Source organism: Nothobranchius furzeri, chromosome 2, assembly GCF_043380555.1.
Source record: "Nothobranchius furzeri strain GRZ-AD chromosome 2, NfurGRZ-RIMD1, whole genome shotgun sequence".
NCBI classification, from domain to species: Eukaryota; Metazoa; Chordata; class Actinopteri; order Cyprinodontiformes; family Nothobranchiidae; genus Nothobranchius; species Nothobranchius furzeri.
In genome coordinates this window covers 3,292,601-3,308,099 of record NC_091742.1, presented here as the reverse complement: position 1 = coordinate 3,308,099, position 15,499 = coordinate 3,292,601, and the positions used below count along the sequence as shown (strand labels likewise).

Sequence of the window (15,499 nt, the reverse complement as noted above, 5' to 3'; positions counted from 1 at the left end):
GATGGATGGATAGTAATTAAAAGACTACGGTACTTTGCAATATTGTCTTTTACTAGATTCATGTTGTCTAGCTGCAGATCCCTTCAGGAGGCAAGGCCAAACTGCTCTTACAATTTCCAATGGGACGACTATTTGCTCCCTCTTACAATGTATGGAAATATACATGAAATGTATACAGTTATTTTCCTTTGTTTAACCGTGAAACTAAAATGTGAAAATTATTGTATAATTTCTATTGTGCAAGTGTGTAAGAATAAAGTGAGATTTCTACAGTGAAATAATCCCAGAACAGTCTAATATCTCAATCGTGCTGGAAGGAAGGTTATACTGAAACGCATTTAATCCTCGTTGTCAGTTTTTCTCCTTTCAAACTGAAGGAAGGAGGCAGGTAGCTACTGTTTATCATCAGTGAGTATGAGGTTGCCGTGTCTCCTGCAAGCCAACGCTGCAGCGCCGGCATTTGGAATTCGATTAATGCCAGCCAAGAGAACCAAAGACAGAGACAAGAGTGACCCAAAAGTTATTTTTCGGCGTCTATTTGTTTTACTCTAATACTGGATAAAGAAGGCTAGAGGCTAACGATGAGCTAACAGTGAATTAGTTGGTTCTAAAAAACATCTTAAGCTACTTTTTCAATTACCAACATCTCGATATTACAGTGAAATGTGTGTGTTGAGTGAATAATGAGTCATTTGTGGTGTTTTATTTCCTTAAATGACTCGTTCAGAGCAATAAGCTAACAGCAAGATGGTAAACAGCCATACTTCCTCAATGCTGGAGGCATATTACCGTAATAAGTGTAGTATGTGCTCCCTATCATAAAACAGCCAAGAGTGATAACACCAGACACGACAAGGTATTCATCTACTTACTGTCTATGGCTCTTCTTTGCTTGTTATCTAGAATGTTCTGGTGCTGATCCATAACTGGCAACAGCCATGAAAGTCACAGAACAGGAGTGAGAGGGGGATTGCAGGAACCAAATTTGACCAAAGAAAGTCAATATTACTCCATTCTTGTAGATGCTTTTTCTAGTGTCCATCATAATGGTTGTGCGTGGAGAGTTTATCAATCATGAAACACTTGAGAACCAGTGATGTAGCGTGTTGACCGTTCATCTTTTCTCTCCTCGGAGGGGTTGTTTAGTCGAGACTGGTACAGTTCTGTCCAGCCTCTGATTCAATCATCAGTTAGTCAGGCTATACATGAATGGCTGCTTTTTTTTCCATTTGGACAGCTGCACCACCAGCCACGAGTGAAAAAATAATCATAGGCCCACCAACCAATGGAAATGGATCAGGTGTGTGTGTGTGTGTGTGTGTGTGTGTGTGTGTGTGTGTGTGTGTGTGTGTGTGTGTTCTTTGAATAGCACAAAGAGCATTCAGTCATTCTTGAACATGTGTGTGAACCTGTGTGTGTAACAGGCTTATGAGTTGGTTGTACTTCTGTGATGATGTGTCACTCAAAGCAGATGTTGATGGATGAAAAGTCCCAATAGAATGTGGGGATGGAGGCTCATAAAGGTTCTAATTTATCCATGATACAAATAAAAATGTTGTCTCGATCAATTTTGTGACATTATAACCCTCTGGGTGCCTAACAAAACTAGATAGAATAGTCATGCATTATCTGTCCTTTTCCCCAGGGGGAGCTCTTACTTCAGCTGTGAATTAGCCCTTCCATGCCTCATCCTACCCCCAAATCCAAGAAATCCCCACTTTTAACATATTTTCTCTTTTTCTTTCCATATCTTAAACAATGTGGTCCATGTGTTTTAAGATTTTACCACACCCTTTTATCACAATAAGCAAAAAAGTGTGATTTACTTGCAGTGAGCAAACTTTTCCTCCAGTTTTTACGGTTTCATTACCCGTAGAGTTGGACTGCTGGTGTGGACATGTTCCCACCACATGTTTGTGGCTTTCTAAAACCAGACGTTTGTGCGATCAAATATTTAGCTGATGCTATGAGGTAACAAAATGTTGGACAAAGTCTGGCTGACTTTATCCCAGCTCCACCCAAAATTCATGGGAAGTGATGCACAGCTGGACGCCTGCTCTTCCTAAAGGAACTGTATTCCTGTTTTTGAGCTTCATGAAACGGCCTTTTTTACTGAGTCGAAGCTTATTAGAAGTGTTTATCACCTTTAGCGTTTCTTCAGAATATTTAATTCTTAAACCCCCCTGCAGTATTAATAGGATTATGCAGCTGATTGGTGAGAAGGACAAACGCAACGCTTCTGAGCCAAAAGCCTACTTTCCACCACAGGATATCGATCTTTTTTTGGACTCAGCACCAAACCCTGGAGCTTGAAACATCTCAGCCAACGCCGGCCTCTTGTGATACTCTACGTATGTGCTTTCTGGTCCTCCTGGGACCATACTTTCCTGATTTATACCACTTTAGAAATGAGTTATATCTCAGCCAGCTTTCACAACCATCTGGATAGGTTTTATAATGACATTGCTGCATTTCTTTACGCAAATGAGGCATGAGGCAATCTGACAGAGAACAATTTCTGATGGGTGTTTTTGGTTTTGTATCATCCTTTTTGCAGACATTGCATCAACTGGTAAATATATTAATTAGGGAGAAATGTCCATTGATATTAAAATAATGACTTTTGTCATATTTGGGTTTTTTTATTGTACAAATCATTAAATCACTGATTTATTGGTGACCTCTTTGGATAAAGATTCCAGTATTGAATATTAAAACTGAAATGTCCGTTTAATAAATTAGCCCAAATGATTTCCTAGAGCTTTAACTCCCTCTGGTTTGGTTTAGTTTAGTCTAGGATGTTCCTTTCTTCCAATAAGGTGACAGGTTGGTGGAGCAGACTAAAGTTAACAGTCTAATGACCACTGACTGCTGCATTTGTTTATTTTTGTTTGGGCGTGATGAGTTTAATATAACTGGATAGCAACAGAAGCCAGTGAGGGTCACAGGGGTGTGTAAATTAGGTGGATGGAGCCGAGGTTTCAGACACGACTCCTCACCAGTCAATAATGAGCTCCAGCCAGGCTGAAGCAACCATCACCACGGCTCGTGTCAGGCTTTGGGCCGTTCCCATGGTAACCTCTGGGTTCTGTTATTGACTCAAAAGTTCAGAGACAGCCAATTACATGGCGGACAGAATCAGGATGAGAAAGTTTGACTGTTCTCAACTATTTAAGGAGGAGACTGGACACTAATAGTGTGTTCATTATTCAATTAAACCTTTAAAAGTGCTCACAGATTAAAGTGTACATCTTTAATCCAGACCATGTGAATCTACTGGATTTGTTTGTGGTTCTTTTTGCTGCTGGGTTAATATTTTGCTCATGTCGGCATAAAAAAATTGGAGGGAAATTCCTGTGAAAGTGGAGGGCTGCAGGGATCGAGCTGAGCTTGTATTATGCATTATGTTGTGCGGTTGAGTTTCGAGCAGACAGCCAACCTGTAGGAGAGATGGACTAACACACACACACACACACACACACGCACACACACATCAAAATGCATGAACACATTTTATTATAGAAGCTGGCTGGGTGTTTGTTAAAAGAAAGAAATAAAAGCATGATTTTATTTTTGGTTGATGCTTTTAAATTTTAGTTAAGTTCTGATTATTGCATCAAAATGAAAAACTGAATTTGAAACTGAAATTTAAAGGGTTGCTCACTCAGTGACAGAGAGAAAAGCTGACTCCAAAAACAGAGAGGCAGAGACATTAGAATTTTACTTTGATATCTGACAAATGCAGGCTGCACAGTGGTGCAGTGGTTAGCGCTGTTGCCTTGCATCAGGAAGGTCCTGGGCTCACATCCCAGCCTGGGGTCTCTGCAAGAAGCTTGCATGTTCTCCCTGTGCACGCGTGGGTTCCCTGCATGGATACGCGGGTACAGAAAATGGATGGATGGGTAGATCTGACAAATGGAAAAAAATAATTAAATGTGCTCTGGTCGATTACTCTGAGGTCAACTGGACGTTCATGCACAATATTGTGTCACTAACGAGGAACCAAAGAGCAGATAACATATTTTATGAACAATCAAACTCTCATCTTTGCCTTGCAGATGAGATAATTACAGTAAAATAATGAAAAACCTATTTTCTTCATTTATTATTAGCTGGTTGTTGTTGGGTCTGTGTGGATACACCAGCAGGATGTGTGAAAATGGATTTCTTCTTATTAAACCAAAGCGTGTCCAAAACACTGTACATGAAATAAAAAGCTAGAATGGCTGTGAAGATTGACACAATAAGAACATTAGAAGGAAGATTATCTTCATTTGAAGTCTATGTTTACTTTTTTTTATTAGGAAAATGTTGCGGAAATTGAACGATAATGATTGTGAGGAAACTGGCTATCCCTGAAACTAAACTAGCTCTCACTAAAATTATTAATAATATACATTTAAGCTCACTAGCTGCTCTAAGGTTTTCATGATCAGATTCTGCATTCTTCTTTTTCTAACGTTTCTGTTTATTTGCTGCTAGGGTGCTAATCCGGTGTGTTTGTGGGAGACAGATAGTGTGTTGTGGGCTTGTGTGTTGAGATATACGGTGGTTATGTGTGGATTCTGACAGTAATTACACAAGTCTGCACCACAGCAGCCTGGGGCTGGCCCAGTAACAAGTCATTATAACATCTGATACATAACCAAATGTCAGCTGTGTCTGCTGTGTTTGCTGCTGCTAGCAGCGTAATATAAATCAACCAGGAGAGCCAAGCTGGCCTGATTTCTGATGCATCACACACTGTAATATTATTATTATTTTGGATAAGAAATGATTAACATGATGTAAAATGTGTTGTTTGCATGCATTGTTTTATCATAAAATGTTATGAGGGGTCCAGATTGTTTACTTTATTCCTGTGTAATTGATTGTAATAAGATATCCATCCTCACAAGCTGTTTCTGTGGGACACATTTAATTAATTTGCATGTTTTTAAGAGTTAAAAATGTTTCAGGCTTAAAATAACACAAAGGAGTTTCCTGCTCCTCTGCCCTACTGGTTGAAAGTGGAATTACAACCATAGTAAACATCCCTGTTGTAGCCTGCTGTAGCTAGTGCTAACTACGAGCTAAAACTAACATGAGCCAACAAATACTAAAATAAACCACAAAGTAAAAAGATCCCAAAAATATTATTTGCAAGTCCAGTAGCAACAAAGTCATAAAGGTCGACATCTTTTCCTGATTTTTTAGCCTCCTTTAGCTCCCTCAAGCTAGCGTAGTCTGCACTGTTGTTCATGGTTTTAGCTCTTTGCTTCGCCCCCATAGACATTACCCTCTTACTTTTACTTCCATGTTCCACCATGATGCCAACAGAAAAAACAAACTTTTTCTTTTTCTTCTTCTTGTGCTTTTTTTCATTGACGATCTGCGAACATTAAATGCTAACTGCTAGCATTATAGCTAACAGCCGTAAAGCAAGTAAACCGCTCTCCCAATAGAGCACCCACCCGTTCCACAGAACTGTAAAGTGAGAATTTTGGTCAGCAGAGGGCTGCAGAGTGATGTCAGATATGAAACTGGTCAAGTTTCTAACTCAGCAAAGTTCTAGTTTAAAGTTTAAAAAATTATCTGTTGTTACTTTATTGCTTTTCAGATGGTACATGCTAATATTATCTAGGCTTCAGCTTTAAATCTGAAGCCATCATTTCACCCCAATTGCAACTTTGTGTTTTATAAACCTCAGTGGAGTTCTGTAAATGTGAGCTTTGGATGAAACCGCAGAGAGATGGTTATTCAGTTTGCTCTCAGTACACGGTCATTAATAGCATTAAGGCCAAGCCTAGTTTTACTGTTTCTTACTCAGAGGCTGACATATGGCAGACTGGCTGACTTAGCATAACAGGATGTGCAGCAAGATTTAATAGAGGCTGCAGTGTCCTGCCTGGGTGAGCGGAGCGTGCGTTCTGTAGCCTGTAAGTATATCTGACAACAGCAGGGGGAACTGTTATGTCCCATAACAGACTCAAACACAGGGATGTGGGTGAAGACATTCAAAGTGGATGTTTAGGGTGAATTTAAAAGGCAAGGCTGAAGATAAAGCAGCTTTAGATCAGGCACAAATGTTTTTATTGTTTTCATTAAATGCATGCTATGCAGAAACAAAATTAATATACGAAAACTGATATTGTAGTCAACAAAATTCATTGGGCAGCTTAAAGGTCGCTCTTCATGAGCCTCATAGCTTCAGGGAAAATCTGTTCCTCACTCTTTGTTGTTTGGTCTTTGAGGCTGCTCAGCCTTCTGCTTGATTGTGGTCTTTAACATAAAGATACCCATTATTAGAAAATTTACCAAATAAACATCTGTTCTTTCAGTCTTGAAATATGTTCATACGCTTACGCTGTGTTGTATAATCAGTTAGTGTGTAGATCTGGAGCGTTGGTTGAGTCGGAGAAGCTAGGAATCCAGGGTTTAGCAATAGTATGAATTGTTTTTGGGTAACTGTTTTTAGGCGGAGCTTTGCTTTAAATGTGGAAAACGACTTAAAATGTTTGTGGCAAAATCAAGCTGACAGAGATATGTGGGCTGACTTGAATGCACGAGCCATGAATTTAGTTTTGCAATTAAATAAACACGAGAGAGAATGAGAGAGAGTGGTGAGTTGCAAAAAAGAAAACAACTCTAGGGAATCTGTTATGTCTCTGTTAGAAATAGTAGCTGCAGGTTATGTTGTGGAAAAAACACTGAAAACCACAGGATTTTACTTTTTATCCTCCCAGCATGTCACAGATTGTCTTCCTGACTTTGAATTCACCTTGAAGCGATGCAGGTAGCTGGATTTTGATGTTCCATGACAATGCCTCCTTCCAGATTGTTTTTACTGGCACACTAAACACCGTACGAGCTGTCTGAGAGGTTTTTATTCAGTGTTTGATGCCGTTCGCTGCAGGTTATCTAATCCACCTCACGTCCCAGGTGGACCTTTGTACCTGCTTGTGTTGTTACCCCTCTTAAATCCAACACTGTTTCTCAGTTGTCACACTCTTTTTTTCCTCCCCTCCTGTCTTTCTGCAGCCCAGAGGTAATTCCAGTGTTAGTTTCTGAATTTGTTCAGCTTTCAGAAGTCTCCAGTGTTATGCTTGAACACTGCGAAATGCAATACCTTGAATACACAAACTGTAAGAGCCAGCAGGTGCCCCTGAAGCTTTGTTTTTAGTAGGAAGACCACAGTGTCGATTTGATTTAATGTCTGGCTTAAGGTGTGTGTGTGTGTGTGTGTGTGTGTGTGTGTGTGTGTGTGTGTGTGTGTGTGTGTGTGTGTGTGTGTGTGTGTGTGTGTGTGTGTGTTTGTGTGGGTGTGTGTAATTAGCTGTCATGCTAATTGGGTTAGTTGATTACTCTCACACAGGACTCAGCAGCGTGTGAAGCACAGTGGGACTGCTCATTTAATACACACATCCACTTGCGCTCACACACAGACACACACATGCATTTTTCTACACAATGAGAAACACAGAAACATACATCATGCATTCAAATAAAGAGGACCAAGAGTGCTTTAGTTTAGATTGATTCAGAGAAAATTATGTATATAAAAACTAGACATCCAAACAAAACCCAGAACTTAAAGCTGAAGCTAAGTAAATTCCTCCTAGTGGCTGGTTGCAGTATAGGTTTTAACCAGAGGCCAAAATACTACAAAAAAGCGTAGTATGTGTATTTCACAGCACATCAGTGATACGTTCAAGAAATATTTGTTTCAAATAACTACCGGGTATACTCCAATGACTCTTAAAAAGCTCTGATGAATGAAATTAACAAAAAGGCCAAAGTTTCATAAGGATCTTAATAAAACATCAGTGTTTGAAATGCAGCTGACCTAGACATGCCTCCACAGAAGCTCTGACCCTTCAAGTGTCCTTCTGGTGGAAACTTGCACATAAGGAGTTGTGTATTGGGGAGTTTGCCTTCAGGTAAGGGTCTTCATGGTGGTTCATTTATTTAGTTTTTGCCTTCTGGGTTTAATTTCGAATTTGCCATTGTGTCCTTGGGCAAGACACTTTAACCCACCATGCCTGCTGGTGGTGTTGGAGGGACCAGAGGTGCCAATGTTCAACAGCTTCACTTCCATCAATGTGCCCCAGGGCAGCTGTGGCTATAGACATATACCAATATATAGATATGGCTCATCACCACCAGAATGTGTGTGTGTGTGTGTGGCTGAATAGGGAGCCTCATGGGTCCCCAGAAGAACGACAAAATGAATGCAGGTCAATGGAGCTAATTTTTAATTTTATTTTCTAATGCACTTTGCCTTACACTCTGGATCACACACATGTTGTACTGCAGTTTAAATGGAAACTAATGATGTGTGTTTTGACCACGCCTGTCACGTACTTTGAGATTATCAGCTTGTAAAAGTTCGTAATTATCATGACATCAGCACGTCGCATATGTGACATCACCACATAATCTCTTCTCCTCTAGCGTAGCTGCCACTTACCACGTGGTCAGATTTATGTTGGGTTTTTTTTCCTCCTGAAGGAAGAATTTTAAGTTTGCTGAACTTACAGCCCTTTTCCCTCTGTTTTCTCCGTGTCTGGTTTGATGATGTCACTTTCGTGAAGTGCATTTGTAGTCCTGGACTTACTTTCACACAAACCCCCCCCCCCCCCCCCCCCCCGTTTGACATGATGCACGCTTTTGGTATCAAAATGCATATTTAAAATTCAGACATTTGTGAACTCCATGGAACATAACAAGCGGAATTAGAAGATAGCAATTTTAGCCCCATTCACTTCACGGGGGACCCGTGGTGCGGAACTAGATGGGCGTGACCTAGGCTTCCTTTAACTGGATGTGTTGTGAAGTGCCTTAGGGGGTTCCAAATCTGTAGAAGGTGCTATGCAAATACAAGTCGTTTACTTTTTAATGGATGGATGGACGTATACTAATGTGCTAGCGATAACAATAGACATATCTGTAAAAATAAGGCTGATTTTTACGTATATATCATATTTTGAGAATCTCACCATCATTTTTCTTTTAAAATGATAAAACATTGAAGACTCATGGATGTCACTTTCTACTCTAGTACTTAATGTGTTTTATTATTGCGTGGTCATGAATAACATTCCTCATTTCCACCCTTGATGTCCGTCCAACATGCCTTTCAGTGCCTTCCTGACTCCCTAAGGAGATATTTGTATGCCCAGGGGTCACTGACCTCCAGGGGGTCACTCTCACTATCAGGGGAGGTCCCGTCTGGCCCCGCTTTGCTTTAACATAATCTGCATTCTTTTCTATCTCTTACTTGATTTTCTCCACAATCTCAAGCTCCCTTTCTTTGTTGTTAAACTCTTATCTTCTTCATTGCCTTTCTATAATCTATCTGCTTTATCTCTCAATGTGTATAAACTTTGCAAGTACCTAATATTAGGTCATTACTGTTAGGGTTTAATGTGTGTATACATGCTTCTTGCTTTTGTGGTAGTACTATTTACTCTAGTGGAAGTTTACTCACCCTGATACCTCATTCTCCTACGGCTGTCTCCGTTTATCTGGATCTTTAACATTATTTTGCTTGTGGGAGTGTTTGAGTGGTTAATGAAAGACACAAGTGGGAGATTAGTCGACTCTTTGTAGACCGACAGTCTGTACAAAGCCTTCTTGTCTTTCTGGCTATGTGGTCGTCTTCCATGTTTTATTCACAGCAAATGGATCATGAGGTTGACACCACCTTTAGATCTCTTCCTTTTTCCATTTGGTTAAGTGTGACAACACTGTTGCCCTGCGATGGACTGGCTCTCTGTCCAGGGTGTACCCCGCCTGATTGCCCATTGACCGCTGGAGATAGGCACCAGAGCGCCCCGCCCCCCTTCCCGCCGCCGCGTGGACAAAGCGGGTTCAGACGATGGATGAATGGATGGATGACAACACTGCTTATGTAAGGGTTGGACAGCAACATTCTTAACACCATGATGACCCCAAGCAAAAATCATTTTCACACGAGTTTGAAGTCAGGAAAATCGAGAAAGTTGGTGGGCATTGATCAGTCCTGACCTCAAAATCCAATGTCTGCCTGACATGAAAAATAGTACTGTACCACATTGGTGTATTCTGGGTTTACTGGCTGCAACTGCAGCAATTTGTGGAATGTGATGCCATTCCCAGATCCAAGGCTCAACATCTGAAGTAAATGGAACTCAACATTGGCCCCAGCATAGTAGCCATTTTTACATTGGTTAAAACAGAGAAAAATAATGTTTTCTACTTTCTTCATTTATTTGACGCCTCTGTTTAAGCCTTCCAAGTCGAGTTCACATGCATAAAAAGAGTAGGCATATTCCTGCATGAGTTTTAGGGCCTTGTGTCCAATGCAATCTGCAGTTGAAGGGGATCTTTGATGTCCGCTATGGGTTACAACTTGCTCAGTGTAAAGTAGACAAGCAGCTATGTACATTAGTGGCCTTGCCACTCACTGCTGCTGCCCCGCCAGAGTTACAGATGTGAGGTCAGCTGTGCAGACCCCCCACCCTGTCAACTTGCTGCCCAACAAAGCTGGTCTTGTGTGAGTGTGTGTTTTGTGTGTTTAGACTACAAGCAGGTTACAGCTGAGCAGCTGCCCCTCTTCCAAGGCCTGGAAAAATCCCTCCATGCCTACTAAAACGTTGAAACTGGATATTGTATGCAGAGATCATGATTTGCGTAAAGAGTTGAAGGTTGGGTGTTACAGCTGGATCACTGGTGCATGGTGGGGAAACAGCAAAAATGGATGAATGTAGAATCCAATTTTTTTAGTCACATCACATTCAGGGTGAAACCACAATTTGGTCCTGACTAAAATATCTCCTTGGATGACGTAATAAAGTTTGCACAGACCCTCAGGATGAACATTAGACTTCACCTAAAGTGGTTGAAAGTGTTTTGTTAATATAAGCGTAAATGTCTGTGGTTATCATGTGGGTGGTATGACAACCTCACTCCCCTAATTTTTGTTTGTCTTTTGCTATTATTAGTCCAATGTTTAACTTTATATAAGATGTGGACAGCCAACAAACCTCATTCCTGGTCTTTACTTATGGTGCCACCATGGCTGAGGTTGAAAATAAGATGTAAGATCACCAGGACTGCCAGAAACCATTGCAGAGCCTTGATTGGTCTGATTGCTTAAGTGACACTGATCTCATGCATACGATATATGCTTACCAAGCATTTAGAGTTATCCTACGCTCTAAATTATACATAGAATGAAGTTCACTTGTTTCTTCCATGGAGCATTTCAATGGTCTAAGGTACATGTAAGAGTGGAGAAATGAAGTCTGTTGACTTGTGAATGTTTCTCCTTGATTACATGGAGGTTGATTTCACACCTTAGAATATAAACATTAGTAAACGGAATGTCTGGGCCTCTCTGTCCTCGGCTGTCCCCTTAGCTAATTGAGCCAGACATGAATTATGGAGTTTGATCACCGTCTTTAGCAGTTGTTTTGGAGATTAACTATGAAATGACTAAGGCAAAAGAGCAGTAATGACATGTGGTAGAAAGTCAACCAATCAAGGGTTGATGCTGCAAGGTCAATAGGGGGATTACTAGTTAACTTCAAAACTACCCGGCCTGATTTTGAAAGGAAATTTGTGGCCCTGAAATCTCAGCATTTCATGAAGGCTGCCATGTTCCTCCAACCAAAACACAGATTTGTGCAAAATTCCTGGTTCAGTTGTGCACTTTGACTCAGAGGCCTGTGTAACATAAATGTTCTCTTTTGAACAGGTCTGCATGGGTTCAGGCAGTCAAACACATGCAACTTAGATTCATACAACACATGTTAACAGCTCTGCTGCAGTAAAACTTCTGTCCAAAAGGTGGTGGTAAAAGCAAAAGATGGAAATTCATGACCGTTCTATCCAAATGCAACTCCAACGTTGAAATCAAAACAAATCCAACACCCCCTACTGGCTGGTTCCAGTACAACTATTAACGTTCAGTCTCACATCCCAAATTTATACATTTCCCCAATTTCTCACTCTACAATGAAACAAAAATGTGCACTGTTCCATTTAAGATATCATTCCAACATCTCTAAGTATTTTCTGACTATCCAGTGCTTTTTAATTACCTTACAAAACGGAGGATGAAATTGTTGGCGACTGACTTTGAGTCCAGTTGTAAAAATGTTCTCCGATTTGCCACATTAGACTCATTTCTGCCTCGCAGAGCTATATTTAATTACAATGCAAATAAATTATATTTATGCCATGATTAATTACCTATATTATTTTTGGGCATTTTGATAGCATACCAATTCAAGCATTTATCCCACTGCAGTTACAGAAAAATCTTGCAAGCCATCAAATCACTCCTTTAAATATACATCTTCACTTATTAAATGTGAATAAAGTAAACTACACACACTAATAAAATGTATATCATGTATGCACTATGAGGGCTGTGCTCAGTGATGTTTTCGCTGAGTGAAATACTTTACATGTGAAGCCTTTTGTTCCAGACACAGACAATGTAGGCCTCCGATTACACACTTGCTTGGACTGTGAGTGAAACTGTAGCTTTGGGGATTATTGTGTAACTGATCACTTTTTACGTGGCTGAAATAAAGAATGTAGGGTTAACAGTTTCCCTGGTTTCTTTCTCCTGCCTTCAACTTCTCTTCTGCACGTGGACCTGCAGACTGATGGAGCAAACAGCAGGTAAAGAAACATTTTAGATGGTCTGGAAACAGCAGGGAAGATTTCTTCATCCTTGGCTGAGCAGGCTTCTGTCACCAGGTCTGGCAGCTGCAGCCACTCTGAGAAAAAGCACACTTAACAACAACAGGGAGAGCCAGAGACCAGCCTCGGGACTTCTCCATCATAAAGGAGACGCCTGCAGGGCAGAGCAGAACAAATGGCTGATCAGACATGAGAGCTGCGCAATTTCATGCTTTCACATTAAGGGCTTCTCTTTATGTATTCAAAGAACATCTGCAGCAGAAGTAAACATTGCACTCACACCGTGCAAACACTTTACTGTGTTTGTGTGACTTCTGCAGCAGGAGTAGATGGATTTGGGATTTTTTGTTTTGCTTGTGTGCAACTTTTTATTCAATTTTTTTTGCAAAAAATAAATAAATGAATGCAGTTGCGTTAAAACGCATGCAGAGAAACATCATTATCACAACAAAATATTGTATTAGTTTTGTAACCCGGCATGGAGAAGCGCGTGCTATGGGGGGGGGGGGGGGGGGGGGGAAGGTGGTGTGAGGGGGAGGATAGAGGCAGGACAGGGTAGGGGGAGGCGCAGTGTCTCTGCTCAAAGGCGTTCTCTTATCTCCACTCAAACTTTTTCGTGCAACGCGTTCGCCTGTTGCACCACTTCAAACATCTCTGTTCCACTCATCGAAGGATTCCTGAAACTTTAAAAAACTTTCCTTTTCCTTTTTCTCCTGCTAAAGTCGGGAGTTGAGCTGCTTTTTTTTACTCATCCAAGACCGCTTCTCTTCCCTTTATTTGTATTTATGTCTTTATATCTCTTGAACGTGTTACGGTTGGGATTTTGCAGACATGTTAGGTCGCAGTTTCTCCACTAAACCTCTAATCATTCCGAACAATGTTGGGACATTTCGCCTGCGTGTCAGGAGCAACTTTTAGGAAGATCCTTGGCACCAAGAACATCTGCATCTCCTCTGGAGTTCAAATCCCGTCCCGTGGGCTCTGATTTTCCTTTTTGCAGCACTTCGACTCTTAAGATTACTTTCCAACATCATGGAAGCTGATGCGGGGACCGGTGCGTGCTCAGAGGAGCCTCAGACCGACAGCGCTGCTATGTCCGACAGCTTTACGCAGCTGTGGACGGACGTAATGGGCATGCTGGTGAGTTGTTTTTGTTACAAGAGAGAGAAACACGCTCTCACGGTCTCATCCGAGATTTATCACCCTGCACCTTACGTGATCCTGAATTTTGCGCATCTGGTGATTATAGAGCGGTAGGCGTGTAAATCAGTCATCACAACAACGCGTCTCCACAGGCCCCTGTCACAAATCCATCAGCACTCTTCCTTGCCTCCATTCGGTTTGGCTTTGCTCCCGAGACTCACAAAGGATGACAAAGTTCCTAACCCTTTGAGGAAATCATGTACATCACATTTATTGGATTTTGTTTTTGAGCCTTGATGTTTGTTGTTTGTTTGTTTTTTGTGTGGCTACAAACAATCCAGGCTTGTGTTTGTTAGATGTTGATGGTTTTGTTGACCAAATTTCTCATGTTACAAGCCAAAGGTGCTAATTTGGTTTTGGTCTGACAATGTGTGTGTGTGTGTGTGTGTGTGTGTGCGTGTGCGTGTGCGTGTGTGCGTGTGCGTGTGTGTGTGTGTGTGTGTGTGTGAGAGAGAGAGAGAGAGAGAGAGAGTGAGTGAACTTTCTGGGAGACCTGGCTCCCCGCCAGGTAATCTATCTGTATTTATTGCTCCTGAGGCAAATATCTGTAAGGCTGATCTTTAATGTTTTTCCCTCACAGGAACCAAGACACACACAGCAACAAGTTCCTTTAACTCATTGCACACAGTGAATCTAAATATGGTTGCATATTAGTGTCTTATTGGAGGGAAAGGTGGTGGTTTGTGTTGAGCATCGCCCTAACCCTTTCAAGCACATGTACTTCTTTTTTATTTCTCTTAAATATTTTGGTAAATAATAGAAGTAAATGTTCTTTTTGGTGAGGCAGATCTTCTATCTCAGCGATCCTATCCCAGAATCAAACCTTAAATGAATTGCAACTCTAAAATAAATACTTTTCATCCCCGGTGAACTCCATTTTATGATATCTGATAAAAGAGCTGCACTTGTATAATGCCTTTCAGAGTCAGAGGACTCCAAAGAGCTTTACACTACAGTGTATCATTCATCCATTCACTCACACACTGGTGGTGAGCTACAATGTAACCCCAGCTGCCCTGGGCAGCTTTGGCATCAATTTGAACTATGTAGACTTGTCTTTCTTTGAGTCTAGAGCAGATAGAGGTACTTAAGTCCTTTATTTAGGGAAAATGATGTTTTTGCATCTTCTTTGACGGATTATGGCGGACTCCCCCATTGACTCACTTCAGTAGTGGCGAGTACATCCCGTTGTTCGATGTCCAATAGCGTGGTGATAGTTTGAAAGACAACCATAGATTCTTCCCCCAGACTGAACTTTCACAATGGGTCGTGGCCAGACTATACACTCACCTAAAGGATTATTAGGAACACCAGTGTTTGACCCCCTTTTGCCTTCAGAACAGCTTTAATTCTACCTGGCATTGATTCAAGAAGGTGCTGAAAGCATTCTTTAGAAATGTTGGCCCATTTTGATAGGATAGCATCTTGCAGCTGATGGAGATGTGTGGGATGCACATCCAGGGCATGAAATTCCCGTTCCACCACATCCCAAAGATGCTCTATCGGGCTGAGATCTGGTGACTGTGGGGGGCGTTGTAGTACGGTGAACTCATCGTCATGTTCAAGAAACCAATGTGAAATGATTGGAGCTTTATGACATGGTGCATTATCCTGCTGGAAG

General features: G+C 41.2%; 1 protein-coding gene across 11 annotated transcripts in view; it reads left to right on the top strand.

The window, feature by feature from the left end:
* The window catches only part of sash1a (SAM and SH3 domain containing 1a), a 250,617-nt gene that overhangs the window by 177,948 nt on the left and 57,170 nt on the right, over nt 1-15,499 (top strand). For 2 of the 11 annotated variants that reach the window (XM_015947244.3, XM_015947241.3), the window contains exon 1: nt 13,480-13,815. The exons of the other annotated variants lie outside the window; for them this stretch is intronic. In XM_015947244.3, coding sequence (XP_015802730.3) covers nt 13,708-13,815 — 108 coding nt within the window. In that variant the 5' untranslated portion in view covers nt 13,480-13,707. Of the gene's footprint in view, nt 1-13,479; nt 13,816-15,499 lie in introns of those variants that run through there. 11 annotated transcript variants of the gene reach the window in all.